Source organism: Cetorhinus maximus, chromosome 9 (genome assembly GCF_964194155.1).
Source record: "Cetorhinus maximus chromosome 9, sCetMax3.hap1.1, whole genome shotgun sequence".
Classification (NCBI taxonomy): domain Eukaryota; kingdom Metazoa; phylum Chordata; class Chondrichthyes; order Lamniformes; family Cetorhinidae; genus Cetorhinus; species Cetorhinus maximus.
Genome location: NC_135887.1, coordinates 64,948,775 through 64,971,669, shown reverse-complemented (window position 1 = coordinate 64,971,669; position 22,895 = coordinate 64,948,775). Strand labels below are relative to the sequence as shown.

At 42.7% G+C, this 22,895-nt stretch overlaps 1 protein-coding gene across 1 annotated transcript in view; it reads left to right on the top strand.

Moving 5' to 3' along the window:
• The window catches only part of LOC144685059 (mucin-6-like), a 264,923-nt gene extending 244,239 nt beyond the window's left edge, over positions 1 to 20,684 (top strand). Inside the window, exons 22-25 of the mRNA XM_078549593.1 lie at positions 15,687 to 15,713; positions 17,735 to 17,761; positions 19,629 to 19,655; positions 20,632 to 20,684. Of these exons, the coding sequence (XP_078405719.1) occupies positions 15,687 to 15,713; positions 17,735 to 17,761; positions 19,629 to 19,655; positions 20,632 to 20,684 (134 nt within the window). The remainder of the gene's footprint in view (positions 1 to 15,686; positions 15,714 to 17,734; positions 17,762 to 19,628; positions 19,656 to 20,631) is intronic.
• The last annotated feature ends 2,211 nt before the right edge of the window (positions 20,685 to 22,895 follow it).

The following is a 22,895-nucleotide window of genomic DNA, read 5'->3' as shown; positions in this document are numbered from 1 at the left end:
GGATTGTTACTGTAATTGAACTAATGCTGGGCCCATTTGTTGAAAATGATTACTGAAATATATAAATATCTAAGATTCTCAACAAAAGAAAAATGTGGCTGGGAACGACTGTTTCCCCACAGATTTTTTTAGGACAGCAGCCTTTTGATGTAGGAGAGATTCTTTCCCCCAGAACTGAACCCCAGTTAGTACTGAAAGACTATCAACGTGGGAAATGCGAGCACGGTCCAGTAATTTTAATGCCAGTACTGGTTCTGGAATTTCAAGTTCAAATCTCTGTTGTCTCCTGTATCAAAATCCATGATATATTCTTCCATGAACTGAGCATCTGATTTCCTAAACCTATCAAAGATCATCCAAGTTTCATACACTTGCAATAACTCATCGTTTTTGTAAAACTTATCCAAAAATTGTAACAGAAGGTTCAATCCCTCTTCATTATCCAAATCATCCATTTTCCACTCTCAAAATACCTTATTCCTTATCTTATCTGGTAATGACAGCAAAGCCATACCTTGCTTCTTCCAGGGTATAGAAGTAACCTGAGTCCACATCTCAACATCAGCCTTCTATTGCTGATATGGTTCAGACTCAAAAAATTGGTGAATAGTCAAAGTTTGCAATTTTTCACCGTCCTTCTGCCATTCCATAACTTAAATTGTTAGCAAAAGTACACTTCTTTTCCCTCAGAGGATTGAGACAAAAAGCTTCATATACAGCAATCAATCAGCAAAGCTTAAAATTCATCATCTGCTACCATGTTATTCATAATAAGTGGTTGTGGTGGAAGAATTAATTCAGGCTGGTCTTTTTGGTTCAAGCTGGTTTATTTTCAAGACAGTTCCTCAGTGCTACTGGCTACAACACAGTGTTCCAGCTGTATCTTTTTATTCTGGTTAGATGGGATAATCAATGCCCATCACCTGTTTAACTAGCAATTGTCTTCAACAAAGATTGCCATGCAGTGTGATTATTTACACATTGACATCGACCACCTACATCCATGACTCTGTCACTTTAACAGCTTTCCAATTTCCTGACCCTAACCATCTGCTCTTCAGTATGACTGTCTATTTTCTCTACACCCCATCCTCCATCAGGATGGTCTGAGGATTCTCCGCTTCTTCCTTGAATAGAGGCCCAACAGTTTCCACCCATCACCCTCCTCCACCTGGCTGAACTTATTCTCTCATTGAACAACTTCTCCTTTTATTTCAAGGAAGTGAGTTGAGTTAACGGTGTTGCTATGGGCCCTAGCTTGGGTCCTAGCTATGACTGCCTTTTTTAAGATATGTGGAACATTCCTTGCTCCCTTCTAGGAGCCCCTTCCTCAACCCTTTCTGCAGCACATTGATGACTGTATCATTACCACTTGCTGCTCTTGCTCTGAACTCAAAAGCTTCATCAACTTTGCTTCCAATTTCCATCCTTCTGTTGCTTTCACATGGTTCATCTCCAACTCTTCCCTTCCTTGAATTCTCTGTCTCCATTTTCATTGTCTCCATCGCATCTGTTCTGATGATGTGACCTTCCATAGCAATGCTTCTGCTATGTCTTCCTTTTCGCTCAACTGAACTTGTTTTCCTACCTAGCTTTGTATTGTCAGCAAATTTGACTATAACTCATACAGTGTTAATATAGATTGTAAATAGCTGAGGCCCCCGCATTGATCCCTGTGGCACAGTTACAGTTTGCCAGCCTGAAAATTACCCATTTATCCTGACTCTGTCTCCAGTTAATTAGCCAATCCTCTATCCATATTCATATATTACCCCTAAACACCATGATGGAATGATTGACATTGGGGATGTTCAAGAACAGTATTGGAGGAGTACAGATATCTCTCAGAGTTGTGATGCTGGAGGAGATATAGAGGGCCAAGTCCATGGAGAGATGTTAAAACAAGGATGAAGATTTTAAAATTGAGCTGTTACTTAACCGAGAGCCATTGTAGGTCAGCGAACACAGGATTGATAGGTGAACGGGACATAGTGTGGCAAGGCATTGGCAGCAAAGTTTTGAGTGACTTCAAGTTTACAGAGGGTAGAATGTGGGAGGCCAACCATACATGCATTGGAATAGTCAAGTTAGAGCAATGTTCCCAGACTGGGGCCTGCGGACTTAGCAGCACTTTGGCAAAGCTGTAAGTTGAAATGTTGCAGTGACTGCCTATTGCTCCTACAAGCGTCTCCTCGCTTACGTCCTCGAAGTGAGTAATAAAATTGCAACATTTATGAAGAAAATTGAGGTCTTGAAAACTAAACTGAGCCGTGGAGTTTCAGGTATGCTCCCATGACTGAGTTTCTAGATGCAAACACAAAGGCACTCATCTCATACCATTGACAGAGTACTTCAGTGTCTATTTTGAAAACGATTCAGTTTGTGATCCATTTTCAATTTGCTAGATATCTTGTTGCCTAAGTGGAAAACCAGAAGAGGAACTGGTGGGACTGCCCTGTGACTGCTTCATGCAAATGAATACCATTCTAGTTTAGGCTACCTGGTGCTGCAGAATACCCAGAATTTGCTAAAAGAAGCAATGAAAGTATTCTATATTTCCCAATAATATACATTTGTGAAACATCCTTCAACCAGAAAAGTTTGAGATCCATTGGTCTTGAAGTAGCAAAGACGTGTTTCAGCGGCAGAGTAGCTGAAGCAGGGTGCTGTTATGAATATGGAAATAGGGGATATTAGTGATGGCATGGATATGTGCTCAGAAGTTCACCTCGGTGTGAAATATGGCACCAAGTTTACAATCTAGTTCAGCCTTAGAGTATTGTCATGGAGAGGGATAGAGTTGACAGCTAGGGAACAGACTTTGCTGGAGGGATCGAAGACAATGGCACTGGTCTTCCAAATATTTAGAATGGAATAGAATTAAAAATTTACAGCACAAAAGGAAGCCATTCAGCCTGTCATGACAGTGCTTGCTCTTTGAAAGAACAATTTAGCCAGTCCCACTCACTGCCTTTTTCCCCTAGTCCTGTGTTTTTTTTACCCTTTCAGGGGTTTATCCCATTCCTTTTCGAAGCCACAGTTAAATCTGCCTCCACCACCCTTTCAGGCAGTGGGTTCCAGATCGTAACGACTTGCTGCATAATGTTTTTACTCGTGTTGCTTCTGATTCTTTGGCCAATAATTGCCTCTGATTATTGACTCTTCTGCCAATGGGAACAGTTTCTCTCTTATCTAATCTGTCTAGACCCTTCATGATTTTGAACACCTCTATCAAATCTCCTGTCAACCTTCTCTTCTCTAAGGAGAACAAGCCTAGCTTCTCCAATCAATCCGCGTAACTGAAGTCTCTTACCCCCAGAGTCATTCTAATAAATCTTTTCTGAACCCTCCCTGAAAGCTTCACATCCTTCCTAATGTGTTTGGGGACATGATAGATGAGGCAACCAGTGTTTTATAAAAGTTTTTCAAAGCATCCTTTTTTTTGTATCTATTCCTCTATTTATAATGCCCAGGACCCTGTACCTCTTTTTAACTATGTTCTCAAACCTGCCCTGTCACCTTCAGTAATTTCAAGCTTCATTGTTCCTGTGCCCCTTTCAACTTTTATCTTTTAGTTTGTATAATCTCTCCATGTTCTTCTTACTTCGCAAGTCTCTGTATTAAATTTCACCTGCCATGTGTCCACCCTTTCCACCAGCCTATTTGTGTTCAGTTGAAATCTATCACTGTCCTCACAGCTCTTTCACTTTCACATTTTATGTCATCTGCAAATGTTGAAATTGTGCCTGATAGACCCAACTCTAGATCATTAATATAAATCAAGAAAAGCAGTAGTGCCATTACCGGCCCCTGGCAAACTCTACCACGTATCTTTCTCCCATCTGAAAACCAGCCGTTCACCGCTACTCTGTTTCCTGTCACAAAGCCAAATTCATATCCATGTTACCAGGGCCATCCCTTTTACTCACTGGGCTTCAGTTTTGCTGGCAAATCTATTAAGGCGGCACTTTATCAAACACCTTTTGGAAGCCTATTCACACCACATCAACTGCTTTCCCCTCATCAGCCCTCTCACCAAAATCTCAATGTGGTTAGTCAAACATGTGACTTTCTTTAATTGATCCACACTCGTCCAAGTGACTGTTAATTTTGTCCCAGATTATAATTTCTGAAACTTTCCAACCGCCGAGGTTAAACTAAGTGGCTTGTGGTTGCTGGGCTTAGCCATACACCTTTTATGATCAAGGGTGTAACATTTGCAATTCTTTGATCCTCTGGCAGCACCTCATATCTAAATAGGACTGAAGGACAGTATCTCCACAATTTCACCACTTACTTTTTTCAGCATCCCTGGATTCCATTTGGTCCTGGTGACCTATCAACTTTAAGTATACCAGCCTTTCTAATATCTCCTCTTTATCAGTATTTGTCCCATCCAGTATCTCAATCAACTTTTCTTTCACTATGATTCTGGGAACATCATCTTCCTTGCTAAAGGCAGATGCATAGTATTTAATTAGCACCTCGGCCATGCCCTGTGCCTCCATGCATCAGTCTCCTATTTGGTTCTGAACAGCCCCACCCCACCTGTTCCTACCCTTTTACTATGTACATGCCTTTAAAAATATCAGATTCTCTTTTATGTTGGCTGCCAGTCTCTTACACTTTCTTTGCTTCACTTGTTTATTTTTTTACTTCCCCTCTAAACTTTCTGTATTCAATCTAGTTCTCAAGCTGTGTTAAGCTTGACATCTATCATATATACCCTTTTTCTGTTTCATCTTCCTCTCTATCTCTTGCACCATCTGACTTTGGTTGCCCAGCCTTTCCCCATCTTGGGAACGTACCCGACTTCACCCAAACCATCCATTATTTCAGGACCGCACATTGTTCAGTTACAGTTTTGCCTGCTAACCTTTGATTCCAAATTGGCCATGACAGATCCGTTTTCAAGCCATTGAAATTGGCCCTCCTCCAAATACATTTGTTTTCTTTGGATTACTACTTGTCCTTTTCCATAGTTAATTGAAACCTTATGATACTATGATCATTATTCCTTGAATGTTTCCCCTAATGACACCTGATCCATCTCATTCCTGAGAACGAAATCCATCAATTCCTCCTCCTTCATTGGGCTACAAATATACTGTTCAAGTAAATTCCCCTGAATACACTTCAGAAAAATTTCCCCCTCCCTTTACACTATTTCTATCACAGTCTATACTAGGAGGATTAAAGAACCCCTTTTTAAAATTATTCATTCATGAGTTGTGGGTGTCACTGGCCATGCCATCATTTATTGCCCATCCCTAATTGCCCTTGAGAAGGTGGTGGTGAGCTGCATTCGTGAACCTCTGCAATCCATGTGGAGTACTGTTAAGGAGGGAGTTCCAGGATTTTGAACCAGCGATAGTGAAGGAATGGTGATATATTTCCAAGTCAGGATGGTGAGTGGCTTGGGGGGGAACTTCCAAGTGATTGTGTTCCCATGTGTCTGCTGCATTTGCCCTTTAGAATATAGCGGCCTGTCGCAGTGCTGTCTAAGGAGCCTTGGTAAGTTCCTACAGTGCATCTTGCAGATGGCACACACTGCTGCCACTGTGCGTCGGTGGTGGAGGAAGTGAATGCATGTGAATATGGTGCCAATCAAGTGGGCTGGTTTGTCCTAGATGGTGCCAAGCTTCTTGAGTGTTGTTGGAGCTGCATTGATCCAGGCAAGTGGGGAGTATTCCATCACACTCCTGACTTGTGCTTTGTAGATGGTGGACAGGCTTTGGGGAGTCAGGAGGTGAGTTACTCGCTGCAGGATCCCTAGCCTCTGACCTGCTCTTGTAGCCACAGTATTTATATGGTTCGTCCAGTTCAGTTTCTAGCGAATAGTAGCCCCCCCCAGGCGGTTGATAGTAGGGGATTCAGCGATGGTAATGCTATTGAATGCCAAGGGGCGATAGTTAGATTCTCTCTTGTTGGAGATGGTCATTGTCTTGCACTTGTGTGGCATGAATGTTACTTACCACCTGTCAGCCCAAGCCTGGATATTATCCACATCTTGCTGCATTTGGATACGGAGTCATGAATGATGCGGAATATTATGCAATCATCAGTGAACATCCCCACTTCTGACCTTATGATGGAAGGAAGGTAATTGATGAAGTAGCTGAAGATGGTTGGGCCCAGGACACTACCCTGATGAACTCCTGCAGTGATATCCTGGAACTGAGATGACTGTCCTCCAACAACCACAGCCATCTTCCTTTGTGCTAAATATGACTCCAACTAGCGGAGAGTTTTTCCCTCTGATTCCCATTGACTCCAGTTTTGCTAGGGCTCCTTGATAACACGCTCCATCATATGCCCCCTTGATGCCAAGGGCAGTAACTCTCACCTCATCTCTGGAGTTCAGCTCTTTTGTCCATGTTTAAGCCAAGCCTCTAATGAGGTCAGGAGCTGAGTGTCCTGGCAGAACCCAAACTGGGCGTCAGTGAGCAGATTATTGTTGAGCAAGTGCTGCTTGATAGCATTGTTGAAGACCCCTTTCATCAGTTTACTGATGATCCAGAGTAGACTGATGGGGTGTTAATTGGCCGGGTTGGACTTTGTTCTGCTTTTTGTGTACAGGACATACGTTTACAATTTTCTACATTGCCAGATAGATGCCTGTGTTGTAGCTGTACTGGAACAGTTTGGATAGGGGCGCTGCAAGTTCTGGAGCACAAGTCTTCAGTAATATTGCTGGGCTATTGTCAGGGCCTATAGCCTTTGCAGTGCCCAGTACCTTCAGTCGTTTCTTAATATCACTTGGATTAAATGAAATTGGCTGAAGACTAGCATCTGTGATGCTGGGGACCTCAAGAGGAGGCTGAGATGGACCATTCAGCACTTCTGGCTGAAGATTGTTGCAAGTGCTTCAGCCTTAACTTTTGCACTGATGTACTGGTTTCCCACATTATTGAGGATGGGGATATTTGTGGAGCCTCCTCTCCAGTGAGTTATTTAATTGTCCACCACCATTCACGACTTGATGTGGCAGGCTTGCAGATCTTAGAACTGATCCTTTGGTTAAGGAATCGCTTAGCTCTGTCGCCTGTTGCTTATGCTGTTTGGCACGCAAGTTGTCCTGTGTTGTTGCTTCACCAGGTTGACATCTCATTTTTGGTATGCCTGGTGCTGCTCCTGGCATGCTCTCCTGCACTCTTCATTGAACCAGGGTTGATCCCCTGGCTCGGTGGTAATGGTAGAGTGGGAGATATGTTGGGCCATGAGGTTACAGATTGTGGTTGAATACAATTTTGCTGGTGTTGATGGTCCTCAGCGCCTCATGGTTGCCCAGTCTTGAGTTACTAGATCTGTTCGGAATCTATTCCATTTAGCACGGTGGTAGTGTCACAAAGCATAATGGAGGGTATCCTCAATGTGAAGACAGGAGTTCATCTCTGTGAAGATTGTGCAGTAGTCACTCCTACCAATACTGTCATGCTCAGATGAATCTGCGCAATCTCAGATTGGTGATGATGAGGTCAAGTATGTTTTTCCTTCATGGTTCCCACACCTCCTGCCACTCATCCAGTCTAGCAGCTATGTTCTTTAGGACTCGGCCAGCTCTGTCAGCAGTGGTGCTACTGAGCCACTCTTGGTGATGGACATTGAAGTCCCCCACCCAGAGTACATTCTGTGCCCTTGTCACCCTCAGTGCTTTCTGCAAGTGGTGTTCAACATGGAGGAACGCTGATTCATCAGCAGAGCTGGGGGTGCTGTATGTGGTAACCAGCAGGAGATTTCCTTGTCCATGTTTGATCTGATGCCATGAAATTTCATGGGGTCCAGAGTCAATGTTGAAGACTCCCAGGGCAACTGCCTTCTGACTGTATACTACTGTGCTGCCACCTCTGCTGGGTCTTTCCTACTGGTGCGACAGGTCATACCCTGGGATAGTCATGGTGGTGTCTGGGACATTATCTATAAGGTATGGTTCTGTGAGTATGACTATGTCAGGCTGTTGCTTAACTGGTCTGTGAGACAGCTCTCCCAAGTTTGTCACAAGACCCCCAAATGTTAGTAAGGAGGACTTTGCATGGTCAATAGGGCTGAGTTTGCAGTTTTCGTTTCCAATGCCTAGGTCGATGCCAGATAGTTCACCTGGTTTCATTCCTTATTGACTTTCTAGTGGTTTGGTACAACTGAGTGGCTTGCTAGGCCATTTCAGAGGACATTTAAGAGGCACATGTAGGCCAGACCAGGTAATGACAGCAGATTTCCTTCTTTAAAGGATATTGGTGAACCAGATGGGTTTTTACAGAATTTGATGATAGTTTCATGGTCATCATTAGACTGCTAATTCCAGGTTTTTATTGATTGTGTTGTAATTCCACCATCTGCCGTGGTGGGATTCAAACCCGGGTCCCCAGAGCATTACCCTAAGTCTCTAGATTACTAGTCCAACCCACACGCCCCTCCTCCCCCTTATCCCTACTCTATAGTTCTTGTGCTTCACCGTAATTTCCCTGAAAATTTGTTCCCCTATATCGCAATCATTGGTGGTCTATAGAATACACCGAGTAGCGTAGTGGTGCCTTTATTGTTCCTTGAACCAAATGGATGCAGTTCTTGACCGTCCCCCCCACCCCAACCAGGATATTGCCTCTCGCCAGTACTGCAATATTCTCCTTACTCAATACTGCCAACCTTCCTCTCTCTCATATCTTTCCTGAACACTTTGTATCCAGGAATATTTAGCACCCAATTCTGCCCTTTTATGAGCCAGGTACCGGTTATCACCATGCCATCATATTCCCAAATGGCTATTTGCACTTGTGGGTCATCAATCTTATTTACCCAGCAACCCTACTCAGTCTGACCCTATCTAATACCCTATTATTTCTTACCCTAGTTCTATCTGTCTCTCCCAATCTTTTGTGCAGCATCATTCTCCTATCTAATGCTACATTCTGGTCACCATTCTCCTGGAAAAGTAGGTTAAACCATTCCTGACAGTACTGGCAAATGGCCCCATGAGAACATTGGTCGTCGCACTATTGAGATGCTACCCATCCAACGTGTGCAGGTCCCACCTCCCAGAAGGCAATTGGCCAAAGAGCCAGATTTTCACTCCTGAGGCGGGTGTGCTGAATGAGGAAATCCAGGCTCACCACACACTAGGGAAAAGTGCCCTAAATGGTGGGGTTTTCACTTTGAAGGCAAGGGGCAGGATGGAGTCAGGCCCATCAGCACCAAACGCAGATCGGAGACAGCCATAGGTGCTGCCAAGTGCCAAGGCAGGCTGTTTAAAAGGCCCGCCTCTGTTCTCCAGGACTTTGTTCCAGTTGTTTTCTTAAACATTAGGCCCTCTAGCCTCATCCCTCATGCCCCTCACCATGCTGATGCATGGCAGCCAATGCACCTCACTCACCCCCATGGCCCCTTATAGCCCCAATGCCAAAATAGTGCCACCATAGAATTCTCTCCCTAAACCACTTTGCCTCCATCTCTTTACTTTTTTCTCTCTCTTTTTCTCCTTTCAAGATACTGCTTAAAATCTACTTTTTTGATCAAACTTTTGGTCATCTGTGCTTTATCTTTTTATGTGATGGCATGGAATTTAGTTTGATAATACTCCTGAGAAGCACCTTGGAATAGTTTACTGCAATAAAGGGCTATATAAATGTAAGTAATTTTTGCTGTTGCACCCTTAGATCTTGCACTGCACTGAGAATTGATAATAGTGGTGTGGGTGTTGGAGGCCATTCCCCTCAGTCCTAGGACATTGCTGCAGGAGTTCCTCACGGTAGGAGGAACTCCTCGGCCCAGTCATCTTCAGGTGCTTTATCAATGACCATCCCTCAATCATATGGCCAGAAGTGGGGTTGTTCCTGGATGGTTGCACAATGTTCAGCACCATTCACAACACCTCAGATAGTAAAGCAGTCAGTGTCCATGTGCAGCAAGACCTGAACAACATTCAGCCTTGGGCTGCTAAGTGGCAAGTAACATTTGCATTACACAAGTGCCAGGCACTGACCATCTCGAATGAGAAGCTAACCATCTTCCCTTGACATTCAATGGCATTACCATTGCTGAATCCCTCACTATCAACATCCTGGGGGGGTTACCATTAATCAGAAACTGAATTGGACCAGTTATGTAAATACTGTGGTTACAAGGGCAGGTCAGAGACTGGGAATTCTGTGGTGAGTAACTCACTTCCTGACTCCCCAAAGCCTATCCACTATTTACAAGGCACAAATCAGGAGTGTGATGGAGTACTCTCCACTTGCCTGAATAATTGCAGCTCCAAAAACACTCAAAAAGCTCGACAACATCCAAGACAAAGTAGGCTACTTGACTGGCACACCATCCACCACCTACAACATTCACTTCCTCCATCAGTGGCAGAAGTGGTTACCATATACAAGATGCACTGCAGCAACTCATCAAGCCACCTTTGATAGCACCTAGAAGGAAAAGGATAGCAAATGCATGGACCACCACCACTTACAAGTTTTTCTCCGAGCCAAACACCATCTTGACTTGGAACTTTGCTGTTCCTTCACTGTCTCTGGGTCAAAAACCTAGTACTCCTTTCCTAACAGCACTGTGGGTCTGCCTACACCACTTGGATGGCGGCTTACCATCATCTTCTCAAGGGTGTTTAGTGATGGGCAACAAACGCTGGCCTAAGCAGTGACACCCACATGCTGTGAAAGATTTTTTAAAAATCCATCTGTGCTGTCCTTTCAGAGAGCATAAATTATGTTTCTTGGAGTGAGTCGGATAAATGGAACAGTAATTTCTTTGTTCAAGTCAGGTGAGGAACAAATGGCTTTTTTAAAATTGATTCTCATGGACTTCTGCCAGTCCCTTACAACAGTCATAGAAGGAGAGCAACGTTAGAACAGTAGTATTTCAGGACTGGTGTTATGAATTGGATCAGTGAGAAAATGTGATAAATCTGTGATGAGTAATTTGGTACATTTTGTTCCCTACTTTGATAATTATTATTGGGTCAGATTATTCTCCATCTGGCATTAAGGCTACCAGCCATTATATGTTACAAAGGAAGAAGAGTAGGACACTCCACCACCCTTTCAGGAAGTTTGTTCCACTCTCCAGCCACCCTCTGCGAGAAAAAATTGTTCCTTTTACTTTTACTCCTTTTGCCAATTAATTTGAATCTGTGCCCTTTATTCTTGATGCTTTCTTGAGTGGGAACAGTTTTGCAGTTACCCCTGTCCATACCCCTTGGGATCTTGAATACCTCTCTCAAGTCTCCTCTCAACCTCCTTTTCTCTGAGGAAAGCAGTTCCAAATGATCCAATTTATCCTCATAGCTCCAGTTCGTCATCCCTGGAATCATTTTTGTGAATTTCCTCTGTACTCTCTCCAATGCCTTCACATCCATCCTCATGCATGACGCCCAGAATTGGACACAGTGCTCCAGATGAGGCCTAACTAGTATCTTATACAAGTTCAACATGACCTCCTTACTCTTGTACTCAATGCCCCTATTAATAAAGCCTAAGATACTATATGCTTTATTAACTGCTCTCTCAACATGCCCTGCCATCTTCAATGACTTATGTACATATACACCGAGGTCCCTCCATTTCTGCACCTTCTTTAGAGTTTCTCCCTTTATTTTATACTGTCTCCCCATCTTATTCCTGCAAAATGAATCACCTCACATTTCTCTGCATTGAACTTCATCTGCCACTTGTCTGTCCAATCCACCAACATGTCTATCTCTTTTTGAAGTTCAAGACTATCCTCATCACAGTTGACAACATTTCCAGTCTTTGTATCATCTGCAAATTTTGAAATCATGCCCTGAACACCACAGTCTAGATCATTAATATGTGTCAGGAAGAGCAAGGATCCCAACACTGACCCCTGGGGAACTCCACTTCAAACCTCCCTCCAAACTGAAAAGCAACCATGTATCACTACTCTCTGTTTCCTGCCACTCAGCCAATTTCTTATTCAAGTGCCTACTTTCCCTTTTACTCTATGAGCTAAAATTTTGCTCACAAGTCAGTTGTGTGGCACTTTGTCAAATGTCTTTTGAAAATCCACATACACCACATCAACAGCATTGCCCTTATCAAACTTCTTTGTTATCTCCTCAAAAAACTCCATCAAGTTAGTTCAATATGATTTTCCCTTAATGAATCCATGCTGGCTTTCCTTAATTATCCTGCATTTGTCTAAATGACTATTGATTTTGTCCCTAACGACAGTTTCCAGAAGTTTTCCTATGAATGAAGTCAAATTGACTGCTCTGTAGTTGCTGGATTTATCCTTGCACCCCTTTTTGAACAAGAGTATAACATTCACAATTCTGCAGTCCTCTGGCATCAACCTTATGCCTAAGGAAGACCAGAAGATTATTGCATGTTCCTCTGCAATTTCCACTCTCGCATCCAAGGGTACTGAGGGAAGTATCTCATCCAATCCTGGTACCTTATCAATTTTAAGTAGAAATAGCCTTTCTACTACCTCCTCCTTCTCAATTGTAATTTCTTCAAGTGTACCTGTTACCTCCTCTCTCACATCGGCCTGGGTAGCATCCTCTTCCTTTATAAAGACAGATGCAGAGTACACATTTAATACCGCTATATTTCTCCTGCCTCCACGTATTTTGTCCCTAATCGGCCCTACCCTTTCTATTACCACCCTTTTATTATTTATATGCTTATTGAATACCTTGGGATTCCCGATTATATTAGCTGCCGATCTCTTTTCATCCTCTCTCCTTGCTTTTCTTATTAGTTTTTTCATTTCCCTTCTGGTCCTTCTGTATTCAGCCTGATTCTTCAGTGTATTTTCTACCTGACATCTGTTGTACGTGCATTTCTTCCTTTTCATCTTCACCTCTATCTCGCTTGTCATCCAGGGCGCTCTGGATTTATTTGTCCTACCTTTCCCCTTCTGGGAAATGTACCTTAACATTTCCTGCAATACTTTTTCTTTAAAGGTGGCCCATTGTTCAGCCACTGTCTTTTCTGCCAACACTTGATTCCAACTCATGCGAATCTGATGTATTTTCACTCCATCACAGTTGACTTTCCCCCAATTAATTATATGAGCACTGGTTTGTTCCTTGTCCTTTTCCATGACCAACGTAAACCTTATGATACAATCTACACTGTCCCCTAACTGCTCTGCCACTGATATTCAATCCAGCTGCCAGCAATGACCAAGCTAGCAGTAATCTGGTCCCTGAGGCAAAGGAAGTTCAAACCCACTCCAGGGCAAAAAAGTCAAATAAGTAAAAAAAAAAATAAGGACAGATCATCTGGTATTGAGCTCAGCAATGGACACAACAAAGACACACCCAACCCAGTGGACGCTGTAAAGTTCGTCTCACTACCATCTGGCTACTTGTGCAAAAATTGAGAGAGCTGCCCCACAGATTAGTCACACAACAGGTTGAGACATAGTCTCACTCACAGAATCATAGCTTTCAACCAAAATCCCAGACTCCTCCATCACCATTCCTGAATATGTCGTACTTACAGGCAGGAAGACCCACCAGAGGAGGATATACAGTGGCATCAAGTCACCCGAGCCTGTTCCTAAAACTTCAATTTCTGTTGCTAGAATATTCGGCCATTCTGACAAGTGGGCATGAGCTATTTCTGTGACACAGTTTTGTATCAAAAATTATTTTTGTTTTTTTTTCTTTCTTTTGTTTAAATACAGTTAGTCAAACAATCTCCATTCGGTTTAATATTGATTAAAGTTTTAATTCTTCTTTTTCAGATGAATCTACCGAATACTATCCACCAGGCAAGAACATACCTGCTGTTGAGTGACTATCTTTGATATCCTGCTATTTTGACCCAGGCCCCGTTTTCAATGCATTGAAATTTGAGTGTGGGCTGTGGCCTAGTTGGCAGAAAAGCTGCCCTGGGGCAAAGTTTATAATTTTAAATTTCACTCCAGGATTTGAGCACAGTGATCTGGGTGACATTCCAGTGCAGTACTGAGGGAGGGCTGCACTGTGGAGGTGTTGTCTTTTGCATGAATACTTTAAATGAGGCCCTGTCTACACCCTCAAGATGACATAACAGATTCCAAGGCATTATTTTGGGATAGAACTGATGAGTTATTTGCAGAGTCTTGGCACGTTTATCCCTCAATACACATGACAAAAACAGATTATCTTTTCATTATCGCATTGCTATTCATGCAAGGTGCAGTGCTGTATTCCTCATCGCAGGTCGAAGTCAATATCCCCGGTATTATTTCAGAAAAGAGAAGGGCCATTATTCTCCGTATCTCGGTTAATATTTATCCCTCAATCAACATGGCAAAAACATATTATCTGGTAATCATTACATGGCTGTTTGTGGGAATTTCCAGTGTGTTAATTGGCTGTTGTTTTTCCTAAATTACAAAAGTGCTGTCATTTCAAACGCACTTCATTGGCTTTAAAGTACTGTGTGACTACATTGGTCAAGAAAGGTGAAATATAAATTTATACCTTTCTTTTTCATTGATGTTATTCCTGAACACATGGAGTGCTGCATAATCCCTCACTCGCGGACGATCATTAAGAGTAGGGCCATTATTCTCCGTATCTCGGTTAATATTTATCCCTTAATCAACATCACAAAAACACATGGGGGAGAATTTTCCCAACACCCCTTTGCCCTTCTGTCTATGACATCTTTGGCAATCTCTTCTTTGCCTCAACATATCACTGGCCCTCTATCCAGCTCTACCTGTCCCACCCCCCTCAATCAGCTTATATTTCACCTCATTTCTATTTTTCTTTAGTTCTATTGAAGAGTCATACGGACTCGAAAAGTTAACTGTGTTCCTCTCTGCAGATGCTGTCAGACGTGCTGAGTTTTCCAGCTATTTTTATTTTTGTTTCAGATTTCCAGCATCCACAGTATTTTGTTTGTACATTTATATTACACTTCTCCACCTGGTCCAATGTGCATTGGTGTTTACACAATTATTGAAATGAGCTGACCTCCTGACAACACACAGGTCAGCTGGACTATGTAAATGGACACTGTCTGTATTTTGAGATCTGGCGTTATACTGCCACTGGGTGATCGACCATCTTCTGACACTTGGCAGGCAATGACATGAATTGTTTTTTTAATATTGCATAGTGAATTACATTCACACTCATATGAGAACCAAATGACTGTTTACGCCGCTTCTCTGGGAGCTCTGTTTCTGCCAAAACTATGGTGAGGGATCAGTGCGGCTCAGTGGACCTTCATTGGCAATAACATTGACCAATGCTTATTATGTTTATTAGAATCTCTCACTGATTCAATTCTGGGATCTTTATTTTCTGTCAAAATGAGGAGAGGGATTACTGGTGGCACAGTGAAATTTCCCGGTCAATGACATTGACCAGTGCCCCAGAATTAAATCAGTGAGAGATTCTAATAAATGTGTGATTTGAAACATTTATTTTGCTATTTTGATCAGAATCAATCTTGGGTCAGTTTGGCATCCATTTGGCATCAACATAGCAGCCAGTGTGCTTCACAAATCTACAAGATTAGTGCATTAAGACACTTGAGCCTATTCCTCAATGTTCAGTCGCTCAAATGTTCGACCATTCTGCTAAGGGGTCATCAGATTTTTGCAGTTTTGTGTCATAAATTATCTTGCATTCTTCCTTCCGGTTATTTAAACACAGATATGCCAAACGATCTTCATTCTGCTTTAAATTCATTATAGTTTTCATTCTTCTTTTCCAGAGAAACCTACCGACTACTCTCCACCAGGTAAAAAATACATGCTAGTCAGTGAATATCTTTGATCTCCTGACATTTGGACTCCTGTCCAAGCTTCCGGTGTGTCCAAATTTTAAATGCCGGCAATGGGCAGGTTATCAGAAATCTGGCCCCTGAGGCAAAGTAAGTTCAAATCGCACTCCAGGACAAACAAGTCAAATAAGTAAAAATATACGGACAGGTCATCTGGTATTGAGCTCGGCCACGGAGTCAGCAAAGATGCACCCAGCCCAGTGGACGCTGTAAATTTTGTCTCACTACCATCTGGCGACTTGTGCCAAAATTGAGAGAGCTACCCCACAGATTAGTCACGCAACAGGTTGAGACATAGTCAGACTCACAGAATCCTAGATTTCAGCCAACATCCCAGACTCCTCCATTACCATTCCTGAGTATGTCCTGTCAACAAGCAGGTAGACCCACCAGCCCAGTGGTACCAAGTCACTCGAGCCTTCAGTTTCTGTTGCTGGAATGTTCAGCCATTCTGACAAGCGGGCAACAGCTGTCCTGCTTGTTGACAGGACATGCTCAGGAACGATGATGAAGGAGCCTGGGATGTTGGCTGAAAGCTGTCATTCTGTGAATGTAGCTATGTCTCAACTTTTTGTGAGACTAATCTGTGGGTCAGCTCTCTCAATTTTAACACAAGTCACCAGTTTTGTATCAAATTGTTTCTTTTTTTTTGTTAACGTACTTTTCGTCAAACAACCTCCAGTCGGTATAGATTAAAGTTTTAATTATTCTTTTTCAGATGAACCTAGCGACTACCATCCACCAGGCAAGTAAATACCTGCTAGTGAGTGACTGTCTTTGATTTCCTGCTATTTTGACCCAGGCTCTGTTTTAAATGCATCGAAATTTGAGTGTGGTCTGTGGCCCAGTTGGCAGAAAAGCTGCCACTGGGGCAAAGTTTATAATTTTAAATTTCACTCGAGGATTTGAGCATAGCGATCTGGTTGACACTCCAGTGCATTACGGAGGGAGGGCTGCACTGTGGAGGTGCTGTCTTTTGCATGAATACTGGAAGCGAGGCCCTGTCTACACCCTCAGTATGACATAACAAGGCATTGTTTTGGGATAGAACTGATGGGTTATTTGCAGAGTCTTAGCGTATTTCTCCCTCAAAACACATGACAAAAACAGGTTATCTTTTCATGATCACATTGCTATTCATGCAAGGTTCAGTGCTGTATTCCTCATCGCAGGTCGACATCAATAACCCCCAGCACTATTTCAGAAAAGAGTAGAGCCGTTATTCTCCGTATCTCGGTTAATATTTATCCCTTAATCAACATGGCAAAAACACATTATCACATTTTGAGATCTGGCGTTATACTGCCACTGGATAATCGACCAAATTCTGACACTTGGCAGGCAATGACACGTTTTGTTTTTTTAATATTGCATAGTTAATTATATTCACACTCATATGAGAACCAAATGACGGTTTACGCCACTTCTCTGGGAGCTCTATTTCTGCCAAAACTATGGCGAGGGATCAGTGCGGCCCAGTGGACATTCATGGGCAATAACATTGACAAATGTTTATCGTGTTTATTAGAATCTCTCACTGATTCAATTCTGGGGTCTCTATTTTCTGTCAAAACGAGGTGAGGGATTACTGGTGGCACAGTGGAATTTCCCGGTCAATGACATTGACCAGTGCCCCAGAATTAAATCAGTGAGAGATTCTATTAAATGTGTGATTTGAAACATTTATTTTGCTATTTTGATCAGAATCAATCTTGGGTCAGTTTGGCTTCCATTTGGCATCAATATAGCAGCCAGTGTGCTTCACAAATCTACAAGATTAGTGCATTAAGACACTTGAGCCTGTTCCTCAACCTCCAGTTTCTCAAATGTTCAACCATTCTGCTAAGGGGTCATCAGATTTTTGCAGTTTTGTGTCATAAATTATCTTGCGTTCTTCCGTCCGGTTATTTAAACACAGATATGCCAAACAATCTTCATTCTGCTTTAAATTCATTATAGTTTTCATTCTCTTTTTCCAGAGAAACCTACCGACTACTCTCCACCAGGTAAAAAATACATGCTAGTCAGTGACTATCTTTGATCTCCTGACATTTGGACTCCTGTCCAGGCTTCCAGTGTGTCCAAATTTTAAATGTCGGCAATGGGCAGGTTATCAGAAATCTGGCCCCTGAGGCAAAGTAAGTTCAAATCCCACTCTAGGACAAACAAGTCAAATAAGTAAATATACGGACAGGTCATCTGGTATTGAACTCGGCCATGGAGTCAACAAAGACACACCCAGCCCAGTGGACGCTGTAAATTTTGTCTCACTACCATCTGGCGACTTGTGCCAAAATTGAGAGAGCTGCCCCACAGATTAGTCACGCAATAGGTTGAGACATAGTCAGACTCACAGAATCCTAGATTTCAGCCAACATCCCAGACTCCTTCATTACCATTCCTGAGTATGTCCTGTCAACAAGCAGGTAGACCCACCAGCCCAGTGGTACCAAGTCACTCGAGCCTGTTCCACAAACTTCAGTTTCTGTTGCTGGAATGTTCGGCCATTCTGACAAGCGGGCATCAGCTGTCATTCTGTGAATGTAACTATGTCTCAACCTTTTGTGTGACTAATCTGTGGGTCAGCTCTCTCAATTTTGGCACAAGTCACCAGTTTTGTATCAAATTGTTTCTTTTTTTTTTGTTAACGTACTTTTCGTCAAACAACCTCCAGTCGGTATAGATTAAAGTTTTAATTCTTTTTCAGTTGAACCTTCCGACTACCATCCACCAGGCAAGTAAATACCTGCTAGTGAGTGACTATCTTTGATTTCCTGCTATTTTGACCCAGGCCCCGTTTTCAATGCAACGAAATTTGAGTGTGGTCTGTGGCCCAGTTGGCAGAAAAGCTGCCACTGGGGCAAAGTTTATAATTTTAAATTTCACTCGAGGATTTGAGCACAGCGATCTGGGTGACATTCCAGTGCAGTACTGAGGGTGCTGTCTTTTGCATGAATACTGGAAGCGAGGCCCTGTCTACACCCTCAAGATGACATAAGGCATTCTTTTGGGATAGAACTGATGGGTTATTTGCAGTATTTGGCGTATTTATCCCTCAATACACATGACAAAAACAGATTATCTTTTCATGATCACATTGCTATTCATACAAGGTTCAGTGCTGAATTTCTCATCGCAGGTCAACATCAATAACCCCCAGCACTATTTCAGAAAAGAGAAGGGCCATTATTCTCCGTATCTCGGTTAATATTGATCCCTTAATCAACATATTAATCATTACATGGCTGTTTGTGGGAATTTCCTGCGTGCTAATTGGCTGTTTTTTTCTCTAAAAGTGCTGTCATTTCAAACGCACTTCATTGGCTTTAAAGTACTGTGAGACTATATTGGTCAAGAAAGGTAAAATATAAATTTATACCTTTCTTTTTCATTGATGTTATTCCTGAACACTTGGAGTGCTGCATAATCCCTCGCTTTCGGACAATCATTACACTTCCTCTACCTGGTCCAATGTGCATTGGTGTTTACACAATTATTGAAATGAGCTGACCTCCTGACAACACACAGGTCAGCTGGACTGTGTAAATGGACACTGTTTGTATTCTGAGATCTGGCGTTATACTGCCACTGGATAATCGATCATCTTCTGACACTTGGCAGGCAATGACATGATTTGTTTTTTTAATATTGTATAGTGAATTGCATTCACACTCGTATGAGAACCAAGTGATGGTTTACGCCGTATCTCTGGGAGCTCAAATTTTCGACCGTTCTCATAAGGGATCATCAGAGTTTTGTAGTTTTGTGTTAAAAATTATCTTGTATTCTTCTTTCCTGTTATTTAAACACAGATATGTCAAACCATCTTCATACTGCTTTAAATTAATTAAAGTTTTCATTCTTCTTTTCTAGAAAAACCAACCGACTACTATCCAACAGGTAAAAAATACATGCTAGTCAATGAATATCTTTGATCTCCTGACATTTGGACTCCTGTCCAGGCTTCCAGTACATCCAAATTTTAAAGTGCCGGCAATGGGCAGGTTATAGAAATCTGGCCCCTGAGGCAAAGTAAGTTCAAATCCCACTCCAGGACAAACAAGTCAAATACGCAAAAGAATAAGGACAGATCATCTGGTATTGAGCTCAGCAACGGACACAACAAAGACACCTCCTGCCCAGTGGACGCTGTAAAGTTCAGCTCACGACCATCTGGCGACTTGTGCCAAAAATGACAGAGCTGTCCCACAGACTAGTCACACAACAGGCCGAGACAGTGTGGGGGTGGTGGCGTAATGGTATTGTCACTGGACTGGTAATCCAGAGACCCAGGGTAATGCCCTGGGGTCCAGGTTCAAACCCACCATGGCAGATGGTGGAATTTGAGTTGAATATTAAAAAAAAAATCTGGAATTAAAAGCCTTATGAGGAGTATGAAACCACTGTCATAAAAACCCATCTGGTTCACTAATATCCTTTGGGAACGAAACCTGCTGCCCTTTCCTGGTCTGGCCTACATGTGACTCTAGACCCACAGTAAGGTGGTTGACTCTTAATTAGGGATGGGTAATAAATGCTATACTAGCCAGAGACACCCACATCCCATGAACGAATGAAAAAAAGGTCAGTCACACAGCTTTCAACCAACATCCCAGATTCCTCGATCACCGTTCCTGAGTAAGCCAGGCAGGAAGACCCACCAGAGGAGGCAGCACAGTGATATCAAGTCACTTGAGCCTGTTCCGCAAACTTCAGTTTCTGTTGTTTGAATATTCTGACAAGTGGGCATCAGCTATTTCTATGACACAGTTTTGTATCAATAATTATTTTTGTTTCCCTTTCTTTTCTTTAAACACTGTTAGTCAACCAATTTCCACTCTGTTTAATATTGATTAAAGTTTTAATTCTTTTTCAGAAGAACCTACCGACTACTATACAACAGGCAAGAAAATACCTGCTAGTGAGTGACTATCTTTGATTTCCTGCTATTTTGACCCAGGCCCCGTTTTCAATGCATCGAAATTTGAGTGTGGGCTGTGGCCCAGTTGGCAGAGAAGCTGCCACTGGGGCAAAGTTTATAATTTTAAATTTCACTCCAGGATTTGAGCACAGCGATCTGGGTGACACTCCAGTGCAGTACTGAGGGAGGGCTGCACTGTAGATGTGCTGTCCTTTGCATGAATACTGGAAGCGAGGCCCTGTCTACACCCTCAGGATGACATAACAAGGCATTCTTTTGGGATAGAACTGATGGGTTATTTGCAGAGTCTTGGCATATTTATCCCTCAATACACATGACAAAAACAGATTATCTTTTCATGATCACATTGCTATTCATGCAAGGTTCAGTACTGTATTCCTCATCGCAGGTCGACATCAATAACCCCCAGCACTATTTCAGAAAAGAGTAGAGCCGTTATTCTCCGTGTCTTGGTTATATTTATCCCTCAATCAACATGGCAAAAACACATTATCTGATAATCATTACATGGCTGTTGGTGGGAATTTCCTGTGTGCTAATTGGCTGTTGTTTTTCCTAAACTACAAAAGCGATGTCATTTCAAACACACTTCATTGGCTTTAAAGTACTATGGACATCTAATGGACATGAAAAGTGCCACATAAACTTATACCTTACTTTTAATTAGTGCTAACTCCCAAGCACTTGGAGAGCTGCAAAATCCCTATGAACTCCTCATCCGGGCTACTAATGCCAATCTGTTTCTTCCAGTTTATATCTAGGTTAAACTCACGCATGATTATTACCATCCCTTTATCACAAGCACCCAATATTTCTTCTTGTACACTTTGTCCTACATTGTGGTTACTGTCGGGGCCTGTGGACCACTCCTATTCATGATTTCTTTCCCCTATTATTCCCCATCTCCACCCGGACAGATTCTACTCGATCTCCTGAACTGAGATCATCTCCATTACATCAACACTATCCTTGAATAACAGTGCTATCCCCCCACCTTTAACTAGCTTCCTATTCTTCTTGAATGTTATATACCCCTTAATATTCAGAACCCATTCCTTGTCATCCTGCGGCCCAGTCTCTGTAATGGCTATCCGATCATATTTCTTTACTTCAATGTGTGCTCTCAGTTCTTTTGCTTTGTTTTTAATGTTACGCGCCCTTGAAAATCAAATGCGCCCTTGACATCAAGCCTGCATTTGACTAAGTGTGGAATCGAGAAGTCTAGCAAAACTGGAGTCAATGAGAATCAGGGGGAAAACTCACCACTGGTTGGAGTCATACCTAGCACAAAGGAAGATGGTTGTGGTTGTCGGAGGTCAGTCATGTCAGCTCCAGGACATCACTGCAGGAGCTCCTCAGGATAGTGTCCTCAGCCCAACCACCTTCAGCTGCTTCATCAATGACCTTCCTTCCATCATAAGGTCAGAATTGGGGATGTTCACTGATGTTTGCACAATGTTCGGCACCATTCACGACTCCTGAGATACTGAAGCAGTCCATGTCGAAATGCAGCAAGACCTGGACAAAATCCAGGCTTGGGCTGACAAGTGGTAAGTAACATTCACACCACACAAGTGTTAGGCAATGACCATCTCCAACAAGAGGGAATCCAACCACCGCCCCTTGATGTTCAATGGCATTACTATCAATGAATCCCCCACTATCAACATCCTGGGGCTTATCATTGATCAGAAACTGAGCTGGACTAGCCATATAAATACTGTGGCTACAAGAGCAGGTCAGAGGCTAGGAATTCTGCGGCGAGTAACCCACCTCCTGACTCCCCGAAGCCTGTCCATCATCTACAAGGCACAAGTCAGGAGTGTGATGGAATACTCTCCACTTGTCTGGATGAGTGCAGCTCCCTGCACAACACTCAAGAAGCTGGACACCATCCAGGAAAAAGCAGCCCACTTGATTGGCACCATATCCACAAACATTCACTCCCTCCACCACCATGCACAGTGGAAGCAGTGTGTACCATCCACAAGATGCACTGCAGGAATTCACCAAGGGTCGTTCAACAGCACCTTCCAAACCCACAACCACCATCTATAAGGACAACAGATAGATTTGAATGCCACCACCTAGAAGTTCCCCTCCGATCGTCACCACCCTGACTTGAAAATATATTGCTGTTCTTTCACTGTCGCTAGGTCAAAATCTTGGAACTCCTTTCCTAACAGCACTGTGGGTGT